General features: G+C 36.4%; 1 protein-coding gene and 1 non-coding gene across 2 annotated transcripts in view; one reads left to right on the top strand and one right to left on the bottom strand.

Moving 5' to 3' along the window:
* The window catches only part of TBC1D5 (TBC1 domain family member 5), a 358,157-nt gene that overhangs the window by 72,865 nt on the left and 264,358 nt on the right, over positions 1-20,934 (top strand). The window contains exon 2 of the mRNA XM_007470644.1: positions 3,522-3,591. Coding sequence (XP_007470706.1) covers positions 3,522-3,591 — 70 coding nt within the window. The remainder of the gene's footprint in view (positions 1-3,521; positions 3,592-20,934) is intronic.
* On the bottom strand, positions 5,044-5,115 carry TRNAE-UUC (transfer RNA glutamic acid (anticodon UUC)). The gene has a single exon. It is a non-coding gene; the product is annotated as a tRNA-Glu (tRNA).

Raw genomic sequence — 20,934 nt, forward strand, 5'->3', positions numbered from 1 at the left:
TAATGGTCACCGATAATTGATGAACCATTCCTACAAATATATATGTTGTACAGTCTTACACATGCATATAGCGACATACAAAATTCGTAGGTTATATATTGTTTATAATTTATGTATTTATGTAAGATTTACTCAGTAAACACATCCATTTTATTTTACTGGCTTAGTTTACATTAAATATTGGAATACCTTTAAAGTCACAATCGTATTTTTAAAATTTACTCTATTGTTAAATTACTTTTCAAGCAAATGAAAGGAACTCTGTTAACATATTTAAGTATTTGTGCTGTTTGGTTTTTAAAGGCCTTTGTGTGAGATTACTTTAAAAATGTATTTTTGCGTGTGTGCGTGTGTGTGTGTGCGCGTGTGTTTGTGTGTTTGTTTGGGAGAGAGAGAGAGGGAAAGTCTGAAAACAACCTATGTATCCTTGTTACAGTTACAGCTACCTGACAACTTAGTTCAGGAATCAGAACAGCAACTAAAAACATCATATTAAACTCTCTTGCACCCTCTGTTGTTATTTTTGAGGAACACTACATATGCTTTCCCATGGCTGTATTGGCATTAGACTTACTAAAGTCCTGATAAAATTAATACTTTGTTATACTTACCTCCAAATTAGGTTGATAGTGAAGTAGGATTTGTTTTTAATTCTTAGTTGGTCTTTTCTTGTGATACAGATATGTTTTTGTTGTATAACAGCTTAAATGAAAAATGAGCCTTTCTGTTTGTCTTTGATCTCTCATGGTTACCAGTTTTAAGCCCCTCCAAGTGTTTCACACAAATGAAAATCTCTACCAGGTATAGCACACTGTATATACCATTTTCCAGAATTACAAATTCTGTCTGTTCCTTGGTAAACCTTTCAGTTGTCAGTTACCTTCCAAAGTAAGAGTCTGGAATCGTCCATACTAAAATTAAGAATTTATAACTGTAAGGAACAGATGTTTTCATAAACATTTGCTATAATTAATTTCATCTAGAGGACTGAAGGAACAAAGCAGTTTTTCCCACTTCAAAACTTTATAGCCTTTTTCCCATACAGCAAACTCTGAAATCTTTTCTCTAATATTGTTGTGAGAAACAACTGTACTCCTTATTTGGTATGTTTCTGAGAAAGAAAAGCTGCTGTTTTTCCTTATTACAGTCCTTTGAGGGTTATATTTAATGTGATATATTCATTTCCATACAGGTATAAAATGAAAACTTTTGTGATGTATTTTGATGATAAAACTTTGGTGTTTAAAAAACTTGAAAATCTCTTAATTATTTGAAGTATTTTATATTATTTATTATGATAAATATAAGCAGAGGGCAAGAAATATTCCATTGGTGAGATTTTATGTATTTAAGTAATCATGATCTTTAGTTTTAAAGACAAAGAAAGCTTATATTTTAAATGTATGATGTAGTACTTATTCTGTGCTGATTGTGGAACGTTTTACAGGAAATGTCTGCAAGCTGTTAAATAACATGTGTTGTAGGAAATTTTCATTTAGCAAGACAGGGAGAGACTAATTTTCCTTAAATCTTTTTAGTTTATTTATGATAATACCATTAATTTTTTTAAAAAGCAAATGAAGTATGTTGCATGAGTCATCTTACAGTACCCATGTCTTCAAAGAATTAACAGAGTACTCAACTAGATTGATCTTAAACATTTAAGTGTTTTGGATTATTTTCTTCTATAAAATTTGGCAACATTTTCAAATGCTGTAATCCATTTTAGGGTTTTTGTTTAATGAAAAGAAACCCCCAAAACCTGAAAGTGTATTTTGAAAAAAAGATTAGACTTAAAAGTTCAGTAAGTGAGCTCAGACCAATTCTCATTCTTCTAAACACTTTGGGTGCAGCTGCAAAGATTTTGAAGAGAACCAACATTTTTGAGTAGTCAGTCAGCTATAAAATGTGCAAAGAAAAATAGGTAGCTATCATTAAAATTACACTTTTGCTTTCAATAACCATTAATGAGCAACATAATCATATATGTGTGGTACCTTAAGTGCTATATTGAGTAATTTAAAATAATCTTGCCTCTAAACTGAAAGCTCTGTAATTACTATTTGACTTAACCAGGACCACTGTGATAATCTCCCGTGGTCTAAGTGGAGTGAAAGTATAAACAACAATTGAATAAATCATTTAAATTATTAAGCTGTAAATATCTTAAAAGTGAATATAACCTGATGTTTGAAAGTTGCATTATAGGAATTAGGTGTATAAAATGTAATCAGATTGTGGTCTATTTAATTTGTTTCTAAGAATAAATGGTATATTTAATAGTAGTAGCTATGGTTTCCTAAAAACTACTTTTAAGTATATATTTTAAATTTTAAGCTAAAATTAATCTTCTGTGAGTAAGAATGTGTATTTTATATTATGTCATTGGCAAGCATTTGTTTAAACTTCTTTAGCAAATTTATTCTTATTCTGTGATCTCTAAACTGATAGGTATGAATTTGTTCTAATCTGATTTTATGAATATGCTTGAGAGGAATTGTTTTTTTCCCCTAAAAGTTTGATATTACTACATGAGGCAGAGATACCGTTTGATGTTGTTGTTTTTTAATTTTTTTAAACTGCTGAACTTTTGCCCACAGTTAAAACATAAAGTTTGGGGAAGACTGTTAAGATGTATTAAAAGCTCCTTAGAATGCATTCTTTTTTTTTTTTTTTTTTAACATTTTTATTGGAGTATAACTGCTTTACAATGGTGTGTTAGTTTCTGCTGTATAACAAAGTGAATCAATTATACATATACATGTGTCCCCATATCTCTGCCCTCTTGCGTCTTCCTCCCTCCCACCCTCCCTATCCCACCCCTCTAGGTGGTCACAAAGCACGGAGCTGATCTCCCTGTGCTATGCGGCTGCTTCCCACTAGCTATCTATTTTACATTTGGTAGTGTATATATGTCCATGCCACTCTCTCACTTCATCGCAGCATACCCTTCCCCCTCCCCGTGTCCTCAAGTCCATTCTCTAGTAGGTCTGCATCTTTATAGAATGCATTCTTGATCACCACCTCTCAGCTTTCTGTTCTCCCTCTCTGCAGACCAGATTCCGGGAGAGTGGAGGACTGGGGGGCCAGGGGGTGAGGTGGGCCGGGGGAGGGTATTCCAAGTCTGCTGTCTGCCTGCTCTCTTTTGACTCTGCCAGTAGACAGGACACTAATAAAAAGTTGCCCTTTGTTTATAATCATTAGTTTGTGATTAATGGTGTATAAATTTTGGTTTTGTCTGTGAATCATAAGCAGAAGATGGCTGTATTATACTTCATTTGTTCCTGTTTGCAATTACTTCTGTAGTATTCCTGTCCAAGTTAGGAGTGGTGGTGTTAGTCTATATTTTAACATCAAAATGAATTTTTTGTTTAAAGGACTCTGATTACAAAAGATATTTGGGGGAGGGATAAGGGGATATTTGTTGTTTTGACTCAATAACTGCGTGGAGCTGTCACACAGTAGCTTTTCAACTGAAATACTCGTTTCATAATCTCAGTATTTTTAATTTTTTTTTCCAGGAGATTCAAATCAAAATGGAAGAAGAACAAGTTCTACTCTAGACTCTGATGGAACTTTTAATTCCTATAGGTAGGTGATGAATGCGTAGATATATAATATTACAAGGTATCTAATCTTACAGGGTTCTAAAAAATCTGACAAATGTGAAGGATATTGTGGTATACAATTGTCCTGCAGACTTATTGAGTAATTGAAAAATGTAGCATTCTTAGTTCTTGAGTAGATGGACTTATTGTGGATATCTGTCGTTATCCTAGAGTAGGATGGTTAGAATGAATATGCATATGTAATATTAAGCTTCAATATAATCCACTTTTGTTTTTGTTTTTCCAGTATATCTCTTACAGTACTAAAGGCTTCCTTTGTTTAAGTTTCCTGCTAATACAGAGTGTACTGCTTGTGAGCATCTCAGAGAGTATAAAATATAATCTGTGGTTACATTAAGTGCTGTTTGTTACCATCCCGTTTGGCTCTTCAGCAAACAGGGCAGTTACATCTCAATTAACAATTTTTAAAAAGGATACAGCAATTAAGGAAACATGCATCTTATCTAGTTATTTGTTAATATTCTCTTTATAACTTGAATTTGCTTGAGTAAATGTTTATATATTTTGTATCTTCTTAACAGGGAAACCTAGGAAGAAGAAAGATTAATGTATTTCCAGTAATATTTGAAAATTCATATACTGAACCAAAGTGATGTAAGAACTAGGTTGTTTTCTTTTGGGGAATAAAAAGTAGAGATTGAGTAATAATACATTTTGGCATTATAGGTAGCAATGCAGATTCTTGAAGAAGTACTTTAATTGGAGTACATTGTCCTTAGGGTTAATAAGTTCCGATACTTGTGTGTTGATGCTATAAAATATATGCAAGAACCACTGTACACTTGGAAACTCATTTGAATATTAAGCTATAATTCCTTCTTTTCTATAATAAGTATGGAATTTATGCTGAGAATCTTTATCTTTTTCTTGAACACATATTCTGTATACCTAGCTGGAAATGGTGTCATTTGTTTCTTCAGATCCCAGGCAAGCTTTTAACATCTAGAGTAGGGCCTTATATTCAGGAAGCACTTAATAAAAGTGTGGTAATTGTGAAAGTTTTTACAGTTTGTTTATGAATCCCAGAAATGAGGTGGTAATTGAGATGCTTGGCATCTTTATTTTATACCAGTCGGGGTCTTTATAAATAATCAGTCATTCAAGTGTCACGGATACTACAGAAGGCTTATGTTCCCATGGTGTTCTAGAAGCGTATTATAACAGCAGTAAAAGCTCACGTGTTGTCATTATATTTTCTCTGTACCCATCCTACCTTATAAATGTTGGAGTTCTCCAGAACCTTCTTTTAGTGCTGAAGTGTAATATAAAGTTTGGAAGTTGACATATTATATAATAGGTAGAATGCTCTATCTGAACATGTTGATCACACCAAAAAAAAAAAAAAAAAAAAATGAATATAAAATATATTTATTTATTTATTTATGGCCATGCTGCACAGCTTATAGGATTTCAGTTCCCCGACCAGGGATTGAACCTGGGCCACAGCAGTGAAAGTGCAGAATCCTGACCACTAGACCACCAGGGAACTCTCTATAAAAGATATTTAAATAAATACTCATGTTTGTCATGTAACTGAGGAATGCTAGGATGATAATATGTGTGAAATCCATGGTGGAAATATCAGTATTAGATGTAAATACAGTTTAGAAAAATCCAAGACAAAAGGAAAATAAAGATGTATTTCAAAGGCAGGAAAACCCATATGTATATATCAATTTCATTGGTGAATTATACTTCATACCTACATTTGTAGTTAGCTAATTATAGTAACTAATGGACAGCAAGTTAAGAGAAATGTGTTAATATGAAGGCACAGCGTTATCTGGTATTTTGTTCTTGAGTAGTTTGAAGATTAAAGTATCTTAGTATTATTGAATGATAATTGTACTTTGAAGATGAACTCCTAATGCAACTTTGCACAGTAAATACTAATGTTGTTAACTAATATAGTTTTAATCAATGCCTGTCAGTGTTGTAATGTTAAGATATTAATTTATTGTTGTAAGTAAAAAGGCAAGATAAAAAGCTCAGGTAGTACAGTGTATAAAAATGAGCTTTTAATAGTTGGCAGGCCAGTGCTGTTATTAAATAGTATTATAGTATTTAAGGTGTGAAATGAATATTTTGCTACCGAGTAGGCAATAGCTCTTACAATATAACGAGCTTACTTGTGAATTTGACACTTGGGTTAAATGAAGAATTCATAGAAGCACAGCTCTAGGGTATATTTTCATATCAGGTTAACTGATAAAACCTAGGAATTGTTGCAAAATCACACTAAAATGGCAACAGAATTGTCAATAAAATTTACTTTTGAAAATGAAAATTATTTTTCCATTACTATCGGAGCTCTTTTAAAGCAAGTAGAAATAGGTTATTGGAAAAATGTGAATGTTCCAACCGTCAAATATCCTTTAGCCTAACAAGTCTACCTTTGTGTTTTAAACCACCTCAGAAATCCTGACCTTTCTTCGCAGATAATTCTGGCTGTCAGCCTAGTACTAGGATACTCAAACTATATATGCTGTGCCTTGGGATAATGATTAGCTCTAATTTTTTATCTATAGAATGGACATTATAATGTCTGACCTGCTTCCTTCTCACAACTGTTTTAAAGATCGAGATAGGACTGTATGAGATAAAGCCTTTTGAAAATCTAAATGCAAAATCACGCATTAATATTATTAATTCTTTGTGCTTACCTCATGTGAACTGGCAACTTTGCTGCCTTAGTGTTCACTTAACCTTCCACGTGTGTACCCTTTTATAGCATGTGCCAAGGTTTTATTAACTTTCCAATTCAGTCTTGAATTGGTCACCTAAGTCTATATTCTTTCCATTATTTGTTTATATTATTGTGGTCTCAGATGGTCAGTTATAAGAGGGCACAGTCTCTTTTTTTGTTGTTGTTGTTTTGGTTTTTGTTTATTAATAATATCTAAACATAGCGAGTTGGTTCGTATCCTGACTCCAAATGGAGACTTTGGACAAGTCTTTGGCTCAGTTTCCTCACCTTGAATGTGGGAATAATAAAACACATTTGTTACAAGGAGTTAATGGGCTAATGTTGTGTGGCAGATGCTGAATAAATATTAGCTGCTTTTATCTTCCAGTCCACGTCATCCTCATCATTGTCATCATTGTTAATCTTCTGGTATTGTAGAATATTTTTACAGTGCGCTAATGTAGACACACCAAAAGGAAGATTTAAAAACAAAGTGTCTTACAGGAAAGTAACTTTTGTTTTTTAGCAGAAAGGAGGCTAAGAACAAGCTTAACCTGAGGCTTGATACTCTGTCTCTGCTGTATATTCCAGGTTGCCTTTGTATAACACATTTGTACACATAGTAGAGATAAGAAGATGTTTTATTATGAGTATAAATTCAGAGGTGGATTTTTGGAATTTTGACAAAGTTTGAAATTTACAATCAATGGACCGTATCTATAGCTTTATGTGCCTAAGGCTCATAGATTTGTTTTTCAGAGGCTGGGAGGTTTCACTTTGGATTTGTGTCTCTTGTGGTTTGCTTCTTTGATTCAGATAGAGTGCAGCTGCATTTAACTCCTAAGGCACCAGTATGATGATTATATGGTGCCTGGGTAATAGCTAGATCTTGTTTTGGAAGTTTCTGTTAAAATTTAATTGTTTATCTCCCACCTAATTTGCAGGTGATGTGGTAAAATGGAAAGATTAGAAGAATTGAGAAGATATTACTGGTTTATGCAGTATACCTTGTGCTTTTTAAAACTAGTGTTAATGTTTTCTGTTAGATTAAATGAGCTTTCTCTGTTTCTTATTTCACCATTAAAACTGAGACCCTTTCAAACTGAGGGTATGAAAGCAGAGAAGTAGTTTGCCGATGAACAGTTTGCAGTGGATGTTTAAGTTAGTGACTGTAGCACAGGGCCACGTGGTAGGAGTGTTCTCTCCCCATCCCCCCTCCTCTTCCCAAGGGCAGCTGACCTTCTCCTCTCCAAAGAGGCGAGCCCCTTGCCAGCACATATGACTACAGACTATTACATTAATCTGTTTAGCTGTAGTACCAGCTGCTTGCATGTTTTTAATTATCTTATTAGATGGTATAACAGTGACCTATGAAATAAATTGAAGGTGAGCATTTAAAAAATTTCCCTTTTTTACCCTATGTTTTTAAATATCTTGATTGATCAAATTATGATATTCTGCAAAAGTTCATTGGAAGTCTGTATGGTTTTTTGAGTAAGTGTAAAGCTCTTAAAAGTATAATGTTATAATTACCAGTATAAAAATAACTTCATTTTTGAAAGAGTTAGGCTGTGTTTATGTAGCCACAAATTCATGTTAAAATCTATTGTTTTAAGAGTCAATTTAGAGAAAACTCAGACCAGTTATTTTGAGTTTCTCTGGGAAACTCAAAATATTGCTTAAATTTCAGACAACATCTTGGCATTGTATAAATGGCATAGGATGGAATATAAATCATTTTAGATTATTTTAAAATAATTTTGTCTATTTAACTCTGATTTTCTAGATTCTGTGTATTCAGTGGTAAATCATCTTAGCTGACCCTAATTATTTTTACAATTTAATTTCACATGGTACCATTTTTTTAAATTTTTATTATTTTTTTATTGCAGTACGCGGGCCTCTCACTGCTGTGGCCTCTCCCGTTGCGGAGCACAGGCTCCCGACGCGCAGGCTCAGCGGCCATGGCTCACGGGCCCAGCTGCTCCGCGGCATGTGGGATCTTCCCGGACCGGGGCACAAACCCGCGTCCCCTGCATCAGCAGGCGGACTCTCAACCACTGCGCCACCAGGGAAGCCCACATGGTACCATTTTTGAGTGTATTTTCCCAAGCTGTGCCATTAGTAAAAATGTATTATCTTCTGGATTTTGACAATTGGATAATTTTCAAATAATACCTTAAATGAAATGCTGACTCCAAGAGACAGTTCAAAATAATATCAACCAGTGATTGTTCAGTTGTGAGTCATAGCCAATCAACAAAACTTGTAATGATTTAGTCAGAAACCCTGATGTTGAATTAAAAAACAAAGGTAATTGAATGCAAGAAAGAATTGTAAAATACTTATGTGTGTCTTTTGAATTAGCAAATCCTACAGCTGGCATAACAGGGTGACTTGAGCCTTGAAAAATGTGTAGTCCTTGAATAAGGACTATAAACTACACACTGTTTTTTTTTTTAACTAAGAAATATTCATTCTTTTTGGCTTCATAGTTTTTTCCCTCTAAAGAAAGACCAAGTTTCATATTTCAAAAGAACTTTTGTTGAAGAAATAAGGGAAAAATTTCTCCTTTATATATTTTATTTTCTTTTTAAGGAAAGAAAATAAAAAGCCACTTGGCACTAAAGTACTGATGGCATTATTTCTTGGTGTGTGTGTGTGTGTGTGTGTGTGTGTGTGTGTGTGTGTGTGTGTGTGTGTATTAAGATCTTTATTGGAGTATAATTGCTTTACAATGGTGTGTTAGTTTCTGCTTTATAACAAAGTGAATCAGCTATACGTATACATATATCCCCATATCTCCTCCCTCTTGCATCTCCCTCCCACCTTCCCTATCCCACCCCTCTAGGTGGTCACAAAGCACCGAGCTGATCTCCCTGTGCTATGCGGCTGCTTCCCACTAGCTGTCTGTTTTACACTTGGTAGTATATATAAGTACATGCCACTCTTTCAGTTCGTCCCAGCTTACCCTTCCCCCTCCCCGTGTCCTCAAGTCCATTCTCTGTGTCTGCGTCTTTATTCCTGTCCTGCCCCTAGGTTCATTAGAACCAATTTTTTTTTTAGATTCCATATATATGTGTTAGTATACGGTATTTGTTTTTCTCTTATTTCTTGATATTGATCAGAGCTTCCACAGTTGCCTCCCTTTCTCAGTATGGTGTATTCTGTAGCCCACAGAGTCAAAGGCTGTTTAAGTTGGCTAAAAGTTTTAAAAAAAAATTATAGTTGGTTTAGCTTTTTGAATTTAAAAGTTTTTTTCTGAATAAGGAAGAAAACCATTAATTTGAACTTTCTTTAGTCAGTGAGGAAATTTTTAAAATTAGGCTTCAAGTTTTATCACAAAGACGTTTATGTATCCTATTTACATGTAATTAATAATTTGGGAGGATGTGGGAAATATCCTTATATCATTTACATTTATTGTTGGTATAGTACCTTCCTTCTCACCCCGATTTGTATGTAAGAGGGTCATATGTCTCTTGAAATGACAATGAAGCAGTGATTCAAAATATTAGAGATAATAGGGCAAAAGCATACTTTGGATTGAAAATTAGAAATCTAGGTTCTGGTTATGCTCTTAGAATGATAATAAATTTGTTAATCTATTATTTTTAGGAATATGGAATTATAGAAACAATTTAATTTTTGAAAGTTATACTGTATTAGTTTGTTTGGGCTGCTATAACAAAATACCAGAGACTAGGTAGCTTATAAACAACAGAAATTTATTTCTCACAATTTAGAGGCTGGGAAGTTCAAGATTAAGATGCTGGTAGATTTGGTGTTTGATGGAGCCCACTTCCGGGTTCATAGATGGAGTCTTTTCACTGCGTTCTCACTTGGCTGTAGGGGCAGGAAAGATCTCTGGGAGCCTCTTTAGTAAAGGCACTAATTCCATTCATTAGGGCTCAGCCCTGATGACTTACTCACCTCCGAAAGGCCCCACCCCCAAACACTGTCACATTGGGTGTCAGGATTCAGAACATGAATCTGTGGAGGCCACATTCAGTCCATAACACATACTAAAGATAATCAAGACCAAACTGAATTCCCCATCCCACTCCTTCTCCACCCACTCATCTTAAGTTCCTGAGGCCTTGCCTTTTAAATTATTTTTCTAGGACATAGCTTAGTAAATAGATGAAAGAGGAGGACCTAGAATTAGGGTTTCTTTCCTGATTCTTAGAAAGTTGCTTTCCTCACTTTGATGTGATGCCTGTATTTTGTTGAGAATCTATATAATTATATGACACTGACTCTTTAAGTTCTTAAGAATAAATACATAATTTAGGAAAACAGTTTAGAAAAAATACACAGATAGAAATAAGACAGAATAAAGTTTACATCTTAGCTCCAGCACTTACTGACTGTGTGATCTTAGGCAAGGTAATTAACCTCCCTGATTCCTAATTACTTCATTTCTGAAGCTGGAGTATTAACAGCTCCTATATCACAGAGTTGTAGAGGGCATACCTACAAATGTGTAGAACTGCTGGACCAGTCACCTAACACATAATGAGTAACAATACTAGTTTCTTTCTTTTTTCTCTCTTTTCTAAAACTTCCTTTAAGTTTTAATCAACTTTTTCACCTAACAAAGTTGGCCTTCATCTCAGAAAAGTATTTTAAATTTACTCATTTTATTTATTTTTGGCTGCGTTGGGTATTCGTTGCTGCGTGCAGCCTTTCTCTAGTTGCAGTGCACGGGGGCTACTCTTTGTTGCGGGGCACGGGCTCTAGGCACGCGGGCTTCAGTAGTTGTGGCACACGGGCTCAGTAGCTGCGGCGCAAGGGCTTAGTTGCTCCTTGGCATGTGGGATCTTCCTGGACCAGGGATCGAACCCATGTCCCCTGCCTTGGCAGGCGGATTCTTAACCACTGCGCCACCAGGGAAGTATTTTAAAATTCTATATAGTTTTAAAGTGGCAATAAGTTTCTGATGTTTGATTTGATGGACAATTTATACGTCTCAAAGATATAGTTTAAGGGTGAAATTTACATAGAATATTTTAATAAAATTAGTATTTAATATTTGTCTCTTTTCTATATCAGATTACCTTGCCTTTTGAGGGAAAGTGGCAGTGATTAATAATCCTATTTTTTCATTTATTATTAATCCAGAGCTTTCAAAAGTGCTTTTCTGACATTTGTTTATATATATATATAAACACATTTTATCTATCTATCTATCTATATATATATAAACATCCATTTCCATTCCGGTGTATGGAAAAACCCAAACGAACTTTTTGGCCAACCCAAATATATATGAAAGTTTGTTGTTGTTCATCATGAGACCTAACATATCTTCATTCATTCTGCAGATCGTTATTCTGCACCCATTACAGGCCAGCCAGTGTACTAGACAAAGATTAAAACAAAGACGCTGCTCCTGGTGCACTTGTGATCTAGGAGGGGAGACAGACATGGAAGCAACTAGCATACATGAGGACTGGTGTCATCTTGGGGGCATTTCACCAAGAACTAGGGGAATACCAGATGGGCTAGTTAATATTGAGGGTGGGTAGTGGTTGGGAGGAAGGATATGTTTGCTAGACAAAGTGGATGAACAGGAGTTTTCCGTGAGGTGAACAATATGAACAAAGACATTCTTCATTTTCTACTGCAGCAATGCATTCTTTGGGGGTTTGGGGCACTCAAATACAGTTGGCCTTGTATTTGTCAGTGACAAACTCATACAACATGGGTATTTACATATAACTGTTTCATTGTGGTGACATTGTTACTTTGCAGGAACTGCTATTTTGACAGTAGATTTCAGTGTATCATAGATGTTTGATATATCTAAGTCAGTGATCAAAAATTTTAACTGGGAGTTGAAAATGTGAATCTTTAAATTGCACAAAATTATATGAAATAGTTGATAATGTTACAATTGAGAGTGAATATTATGTGCCTAGAAATAAGGGAGAAATCAATAAACCAGCTATGGAATAAAATTAGCCTGGTAATGAGAGAATGTTTGAAAATTAAAAAGATGTCCTAGTATCATCTGAACATATGGACCTAGTTTTCGTTCCATGGGCACTTTTCTGAGATAGATATATAAGTAGTTTAGTCTGGCTGACATATTCTCAAGGAGTTTCAAAGACTGTATTTCCAGCTACTTGTTCAGATTAGAAAAATAATTTGGATGACATGACCAAGTCTCTGAACCCATCTGAAGCAAAGCAGAATAGTTGCACACCATCTCTTAACTCTCACTGCAGTTTTTAACATGCTTCTAGATCTTAAAGCTCCCTTGCGTAGTAGAGCCCCACTGTCACTGAATCAGGCACAGAGCTCTGGTTGTTTGGATCTTGTTCGGTTCATAAGAATAAATTTATAATCTCCAAAGTAACTCCTGCCCCTTGCTTGCCCGTCCCTCCTCTACAGGCACCATGGGGCCACGCCCAGAGCCTGAGTCTCTCCTTTGTATTCTGACCTCATTTATTCCCACCTGAGAGATCTGGGGTAGGGTGGAGGGGGTAGGATAAATAAAGAGAGCCAGAGTGGTCTGTTTGGCATTTTGAACACTGCTCCCACCCCCGTTTCTCCTGCTGCCCCTGAGCTGCTGATGGAGTCTGCTCCCTAGAGAAGGAGCCCATTTTCCTGCCTCTGTCTCTCTAGGTACCATTCCTAATTATAGTATTTTTAAAAGTTCTGTAGAAAGAATGAAAATTTTCTTCCGGGGCTGATTTTCAATCTTATAGTAGCATTCCACGCAACAACTTTACGAAAACATCCCGCTCTTGTTCATTATAAAGGTATATCTGTGGTCGTATAATTAATTGTTTTGTGGCATCCATTTGGGAATATCTGAATTATCACATGTATGAACTAACAGAACAGCAAATAACAAAGTAACGAAAGGTCTTTTATGAAGTCAGGACTAGATTTGGGTTCCTTGAAGTACATGAACTTTCAAATAACATAAAATTTCAGCAGTGGAGAATATGTCTGCATATTAACAGTGGATTTTTTATGAAGCATAATTTAATTTGGGCAAGGAGGTCGTGAGAAAACCACTCGTCTTCCACTGTGATGTGGAGCAGCTGTTTCAAAAACTCGGTGCAAGAAGTACCGCTGCCACCTGTGTTCAGGCCTGCATGGGAAGCAGCGTGCGGGCTGGAACCGGGTCTCCACACCCTGATCCCTCCACTTCAGTGTCTCCACTGTCTACTGTTGAGAAAAGGGATCTCCCCTCTTTTCTTTGTAGATGCAGTAACACATCAGTTATTTAGAGGTCAAATTTCTAATATCTTCACCCAAGGAGGATGTAATCAGAAAGTTAGAAATGGGGAAAATGTTAAAATAGCCAAAGAGTTTGTTTATTTAGGTAGATTTAGTCACAGGAAAGCCCTTCCAGTTCTTAAAGTGCTTATCTAATTTCTCATTTTTTTTTTCCTTGAAAAAGGCTAATATAGTTTATGTTATTGAAATAGGCTAGAATGTATGACAGTTCAGAGTTTACTTTGTTGTCTTGGTTTTAAAAAAGAAGAAGTGAGCAAGTGACGGGGTGGAGATTTAGGATTTCTGAAAACTAACGTATTATTTTATGAATCGATAGCTGATCGCCTGAAAATGATGGTCATGAGAGAAATGCCACTAAAAACAGAATGGAAAACTCCAAAAGCCAAGCAGTGTGGAGTTATTTAATGTAGAAGCAAATAGCCATGCATTCCCCAAATGTATATCAAATCTGGAAAAAAACTCCTTTAAGTTTTAGAAATGTTTTGGTACTCTCAACATTTTTTTTTTTTTGCGGTACGCGGGCCTCTCACTGTTGTGGCCTCTCCCGTTGCGGAGCACAGGCTCCGGACGTGCAGGCTCAGCGGCCATGGATCACGGTCCCAGCCGCTCCACGGCATGAGGGATCTTCCCGGACCGGGGCACCAACCCGTGTCCCCTGCATGGGCAGGCGGACTCTCAACCACTGCACCACCAGGGAAGCCCCTCTCAACATTTTTGAGTTGAGAAAATGGCATACATTGTCCTTTCATCATGCTGGGTAAATTAGGTATTCAAGCATGGATTTTTAAAATCAGTGCATTCTTTTTCTTTTTAACTATAAATGAGTGATGTTTTCTAGTCACCCGGGGGTTGGGGGTATTTCCTTATTTTTCCAGGGGCCCATGTAAAGTTGTTTTCCCAGGTACGTTAGTCTAACAAATTATAAACTACACGTTGACCTTGAATTAAAGTTTATTTGATCACATGGTCCGTTGATCTTCATTTTAAATTACCATTTCCTGGATCTTTGAACCAGTCTCTTGCCAAGTATGGTTATAATATGCTCATAGTCCAAATCTCAGGTCTGATTCTTTCCAATATCGATCATTTTTGGTAACTTATAGATGTACCACTGTCATCACTAAAGATCTGCTTTTCTAACTTTTATGTGTGTGAGTGTGTGTGTGTATGTGTGAGTGTGCGCGTATGTGTGAGTGTGTGTGTGTTAATGTGTGAGTGTGAGCGTGTTGTGTGAGTGTGAGCATGTGTGTGTTAGCGTGTGTGAGTGTTGTATGAGAGTGTGTGTGTGTGTGTGTGTGAGTGAAGAGGGAGGTGGGAGGAAGCAGGAGGCAGAGAGTGGTGATGGAGACAGAAACACAGTGGGAGGCAGTGAACTAAGAGATGAAAAAGAAAAAAAGAAAAAAACCTTTTACATGTATATCTGATTTTACTTAGAGTGAATTTTTTTTTCTTTGCGGTATGCGGGCCTCTCACCGTTGTGGCCTCTCCCGTTGCGGAGCACAGGCTCTGGATGCTCAGGCTCAGCGGCCGTGGCTCACGGGCCCAGCCGCTCCGCGGCATGAGGGATCTTCCTGGACCGGGGCACCAACCCGTGTCCCCTGCATCGGCAGGCGTACTCTCAACCACTGCGCCACCAGGGAAGCCCAGAGTGAATTTTATACTGTGTTATGTCTCTCATGGAATCATCTTGACTTTTTAACCACTTGTATAGTCTAGCTTTTAATGTATTTCTGTCTTCTTTCCCCAGGGACACTATATGAGTATGTATCATGTGCATATTTATCTTTACATCTCTTGAACCTTTGTAGTTGTTACTTTAAAAGGGAATGTATATATGAATGGTTTATCATCCTAGAACAGTTTCACTGTCCGATATAGGAACCACTAGTGACATGGGGCGAAGTTTAGGTTTAAATTAATTAAAATAAGACAATAAACAACTGTCGTTCAGTTGCACTAGCCATATTTCACCTGTTTAGTAGCCACGTGTGAGTAGTGATTACCATATTGGATGGTCAGATAGAGGACATTTCTGTCATCTTAGGAAGTTCTGTTGCATAGTGCTGGTCATCAAATGAATGATGGATTCAGTTAAAATATAATCCACTTAAAACTTTTTAAGAGAAAGTATTTATTTCAGAAGTACATGTATTTCTATATGTGTTATTCCCTACAAGTCAACCCAGTCTTGGAAAACATGGTTTAAGAAACAGGATTGACTTTTAATTAGGGCATCAGATTTTGGGAAATAAATGCTTTCTTCTAAATGACTAGAAAATAATTTGTTTTCAATTCTGTATTTCCATTGCAGTATTGTTTACATCATAGACTGTGTGGTAAGTTCTTTATCATATAGAAAATAAGATATCAAGTCCATGCTGGTTATCACCAATAGCAAGGAAAACGAGGGCGGGCCAGGGGGGCCAGGGGGGCCAAGAAGGTGGAGGTCTGCACTGAGGTGTCTTGAAGAAAGGGTTTTCTCCTACTTCTTAATTACATAAGAAACATCAGTAAACCATGGAATAGAAAACATTCATTTCAGACAACTTCATAGCGATTGTCTGGAAGAGGTCCTTTTCTCACCTCATTTCTATATGTTTGATCCTTTGATTAGTAATATGGCTTTTATTATGTGCTTAATTTTTTATAACCTTGTGACACAGCTTTTCTTATTTCTTTTCTAAAAGTACATTTGTTGAGTACTTTTAATATGATCCTGAATTTAGAAGCTCTTAAACACTATATTTTGAAGAAAACAATACATTAAAAAAAAAGATTATTATATCTGACAGTCCAAAACTGTTGCTAACTCAGTTGTTATCCACCTTGTGAATATTGACGTGGAAGCTCAAGATTTCTCAATTCACAGTTAAATCCAAACCCGAATCAAAACATCATTGTAAGTTAATTTTAACAAACCACCACACGTCGAACTATCAGTTGCCTTTGTTTCAATGATGCCTCATCACATGAGAACATTTTTCACCTAGAAATATGAAGAAATCCATTTTAGGCTTGTGAGTAATTGTGAGTTATTTTTGTTTTTATATGTATAAGTAATATGCCCTGATGTTTCATTATAGAGGGGGAAAAAAAAGCTTTAAATAAAAGTAAGTTTTTAAAAATTCCTGATATAGGAAGCAAAAAAGCCAGTATAGTTTCTAATTGCCTTTTAGAGTCTCTGAGTTCCCTCATTACCTGTGATTTAAGCTAAAAATGAGGTAATTATAGATAACATCAGTGTTTATCTGGTTGATCTTGGCACCTGCAGTCCTAATGTTGTAGCTTACCCAGATCTGGTGCCACACTTTATAGTCTGATGCTGACATACCTAATTTACACTTCTCCTATTTCCTTTGATTTTTAAGTTAGACGTTCCTTGTTCTATTTCAATAGTATTTTAAAAACCACCCCTTTAAAATGGTGTAAAGGCACATACTCTTCTATGTGGAATATTGGAATCATGGTACAGCCCTTTCATTAAGAGAAATCTTTCCCTGATATATTTCTATACAGATTAAAAAATTTACTGTGTCCTTTCTCCCTTTGCATTTGATAAAGCAAATATGATCGTAATTAATATGGCAATCTCCCCACATACTGGCATGCACTTTAGGATTAGAAAATTGTATAAACCATTGTGCATCAGATGCAGTTTTCTTACCTGTGGTTCCTGACCTTCAAGTATTCTACCCATCCTGTCTGCCTTAAAGACCACCTTCCTTTGACCTGGCCTTTAGTTCTACTGTTCTACTAGTCTACTGTTCCTCTACTGTTCTACTGTTCCTTTAGTCACATCTCAAGGACAAGGTGACGATGGTTGACTGGTGACCTTGTAAACCACAGGGCCATCTCTGAGAGCTCCTGTTCCACCCTGCCGCCCCCAGCTCGTCTGTGACTTCTTGACCTTCCCTGTGGTGATGAGCCCTCCTCTGCTCCACTCAGCAACTTTATTATCAAAGCCAACGTAGCTCCTCTTGACCAAGTATTGGAGATACTCAGTACTAGTCTGTAGTAGCATGTAGTGTGTAGTCTATGAACTCTTCTCAGTTATTGTAATTGTCTGGATTTCTTATGTTAGCTCCACAGAGATGTTGTTCCCTGTCTAAATAAAGCCAGAAAATCGGGTAAAACCATCATATAAAGTATATCTAGTGTATCCTCATTTGGGACAACAATTCAGAAATTTTTAATTCCAGAATTGCCTCGTCATTTTTGCGTTCTTTAGGTTATGAAAGTATTTAAACAATTAAATTGAGAAGCTGCTAACCAGTTTCATACTAATTTTATGTGCGTATCTTGGGAAAATACATTAAAATATATAATAAGAAATAGTTAATCTCCTTATGATCGTCAGCTGTATTTCTTCACTGCAAATTCTAGTTGATTTCCATGTCAAAAAAAAAAAATTGCAAGAGCCTTAACTACCTAAATAGTTCTTCTTAAATGAAAGTCATCCATTGCTGCTGCAAAAATTAATTTCACTTATTTAGAAATTATTGTAGTGTTCATGACCAATGAATGTTCTTCCCTGAGGAGCACAGAGGTGTTCTCAGAATCCTGAACACAGTGCTTCCAGGGCAGCCAGTACTAATCTGCTGACATTGGCAGGGGAGATGAAACAGCCCATTCCTGCCTCTTGCTTAGATGCTGGTTACGTTTTCAGGGACCCAGTGCCTGCAATGCAGAGTCGTTGCCACTAGATGGCACTAGTGCGTTATCCAGAGAGTTTTTAAGGCCCAGGTTCCATTTGAGGCGATTATGCACCTAAATGTCCCATGTGTTCTTAAACCACTCACAGTATCTGTTGACTTACCTTCTCAGTCCAACTGGTGAAAACGTCTCTCTATACTTTTGGACTTGATGTTCAAACTCTAAAAATGTAAGAAAGAAAATATAAGGTCGCATTCCTATCTTGCCTTGTTGCCAGGGGCCGTTTATGTCCTTTGATGTGTGGAGTATTATGCTTCCCTTTAGTGTTTTCAGCCATGTTATTCTGGAAGGTGCTTTTCCTAATTCTCATTCCATTTCTTTCTTGACAACTTAGTTAATTTTTCTGGGCCTCAGTTTTGTCATTCATGGAGGGGGGAGGGGTTAAAATTATTCACCCCAGGAGGGTTGTTGTAGAGGTTAAAAGTGATTTACCCAAAATATTATATATTTTGAATGGGCTTTTTTAAAGCATTTTTGAATGGATTTTTTTTTTTAGCATTTTGAGAACATCGCTGCTAGATTTTTGCCGTGACAGACTGTATGTTTTCCTATGTAAGACAAAGTTTAGCAACTACCTTTTCTTTATTTTTGTTAATTAAACTGCAAAATTCCACCACTGACTCCTCAGTACTTACTATTATTTTCCCAGGTCTTCATCTGAGTTCAGGAGTGTTGTCCACCATTTGTATTTGTAATTGGAAAAAACTTTTATTTTTTTCCAGCTCCCTTCAAAGGGCTCAACTTTCCAACATTTTGTCCTCTATAGACTGTTTAACCTCTGACAGCTCAGTTTTTAGGGTGGCATTTCAGTGCCTACGGGGATACTATTTATCATTTTTTACACCGAGTTTTAATTTTTAGATATAAAGTTATTTCACCCTCCTCTGTACTGCCAGAGTGCTTTGCCTTAATCATATGATTATTGGTTTACACATCCATCTACTTTCTTTAACTTTTTAAAATTGCTTTTTCAAATATCTCTGAGTGCTAAGCACACAGTAGGCACTGAATAAATGTTTATTATGTTTACTCTGTATCACAGTTTATTAATGAAAAGCCATTCCGTAGAAGAGAAAGACAATTAATACGTTTTCTTGTGGCCTTTATATAGTATCTCTGTTGTTAGAGCTCTCCATCAGTTTGAGATTTGTGCCTTAATTGGAACTATGAGTACCTATGAATAAATTTAAATGATTGTGAATTTCAGAGAGAATGTTTCCATTTCACATGCCTCAGTCTCCTTTATTCTTTACCAACACAGTAATCAAGGCACAGGGTCTTATTTGAGCTAACAAATAATTATCCTTCATTACGTAAGTGGTGTGTAACTTGACCTTGAAAGGCTCCTGAACTTGACAAGATGGCAATGAATCTAGCCACCAGCTGTGTCTACTTTCACAATGTCTTGGTACTTGTGAATAGGAGCTGATTTTGGAAGAGGCTGGAGGAGTCATTGCCTCACATTTTACCTCTCTGATCAGGAAGGTATTGGCGTTTTCAGGCCACGGAACTGCATGGTCTCGGACAAATTATTCCATTTGAAGTCTGTGCTTTCTGTTCATAGACCACAAGCTATTTAAACATAGGCACGTTTTCGGAGATGTGCTCCTGTAACGCTCTTTGTACTCGTATTTTATCTCATCTTTGAGTATTACTACAAACTGTATAAAAACAAAACTTGAACTGTGAGATGTGGGTAATATACGTGAAACTGTTGGGAAATGGATAATGTATTTAAAATATGATAGATAATACAAATGGACTAAAGTGATGTTCCAAAAACTCAAGAATTCAGTGAACATCTCTTTGAACTTGGAGTGGCTAAGAATTACTTAAGCCTGAAAACAATGGAAAGAGCATCAAGAGGAAATAAATGTTAGGTTTAAATTATACACAAAAAGCTTCAGTGTGTTGAAAATCAAAATAATTGTGTTAAAAAAATATATATATGGGGGCTTCCCTGGTGGCGCAGTGGTTGAGAGTCTGCCTGCCGATGCAGGGGACACGGGTTCGTGCCCTGGTCCGGGAAGATCCCACGTGCCGCGGAGCGGCTGGGCCCGTGAGCCATGGCCCCTGAGCCTGAGCATCCGGAGCCTGTGCTCCGCAACGGGAGAGGCCACAACGGTGAGAGACCCGCATACTGCAAAAAACAAACAAACAAACAAACATATATATGGCGGACAAAGGTGTGATGTCTTTAAGGTATGAAAAGCTTCTCTCAGAACAGTAAGCCCAAGACACCAAGATGAAAGCTGTGTTATAATTATTATTAATAATAATTTTGTGAAATGTTATGATATGCCAGTCCCCTTCTAAGGACTGTTCATATATTTTAATTCTCATGATAATTATTTGAGGTAGATGCTATTATTATTATTCCATTTTGCAGAAAGGAAGTTTTAAAAAAGAAGAAATAAAATGGCCCAAAAGCATGAAAAATTTTCGGTTTTACTAATGATACAAAAGCAAGTGAAATCAAAATGAAATATTATTTTCTTTCATGAATAGCGTGAAGACATTTTCATGGAGTAGTGGTAGGAATTTATTTCTTTCCAGCATAGTGTTGGCCTGTGTGTCGCATTTGTCACACTTAGCCACAAGCCCCTTCTGGCAGAAGCTTGGCGCGGCTGGAGATCAGTGCTGTGGGGC

The sequence above is a fragment of the Lipotes vexillifer genome, unplaced genomic scaffold (assembly GCF_000442215.2).
Source record: "Lipotes vexillifer unplaced genomic scaffold, Lipotes_vexillifer_v1.1 scaffold418, whole genome shotgun sequence".
Taxonomy (NCBI): Eukaryota; Metazoa; Chordata; class Mammalia; order Artiodactyla; family Lipotidae; genus Lipotes; species Lipotes vexillifer.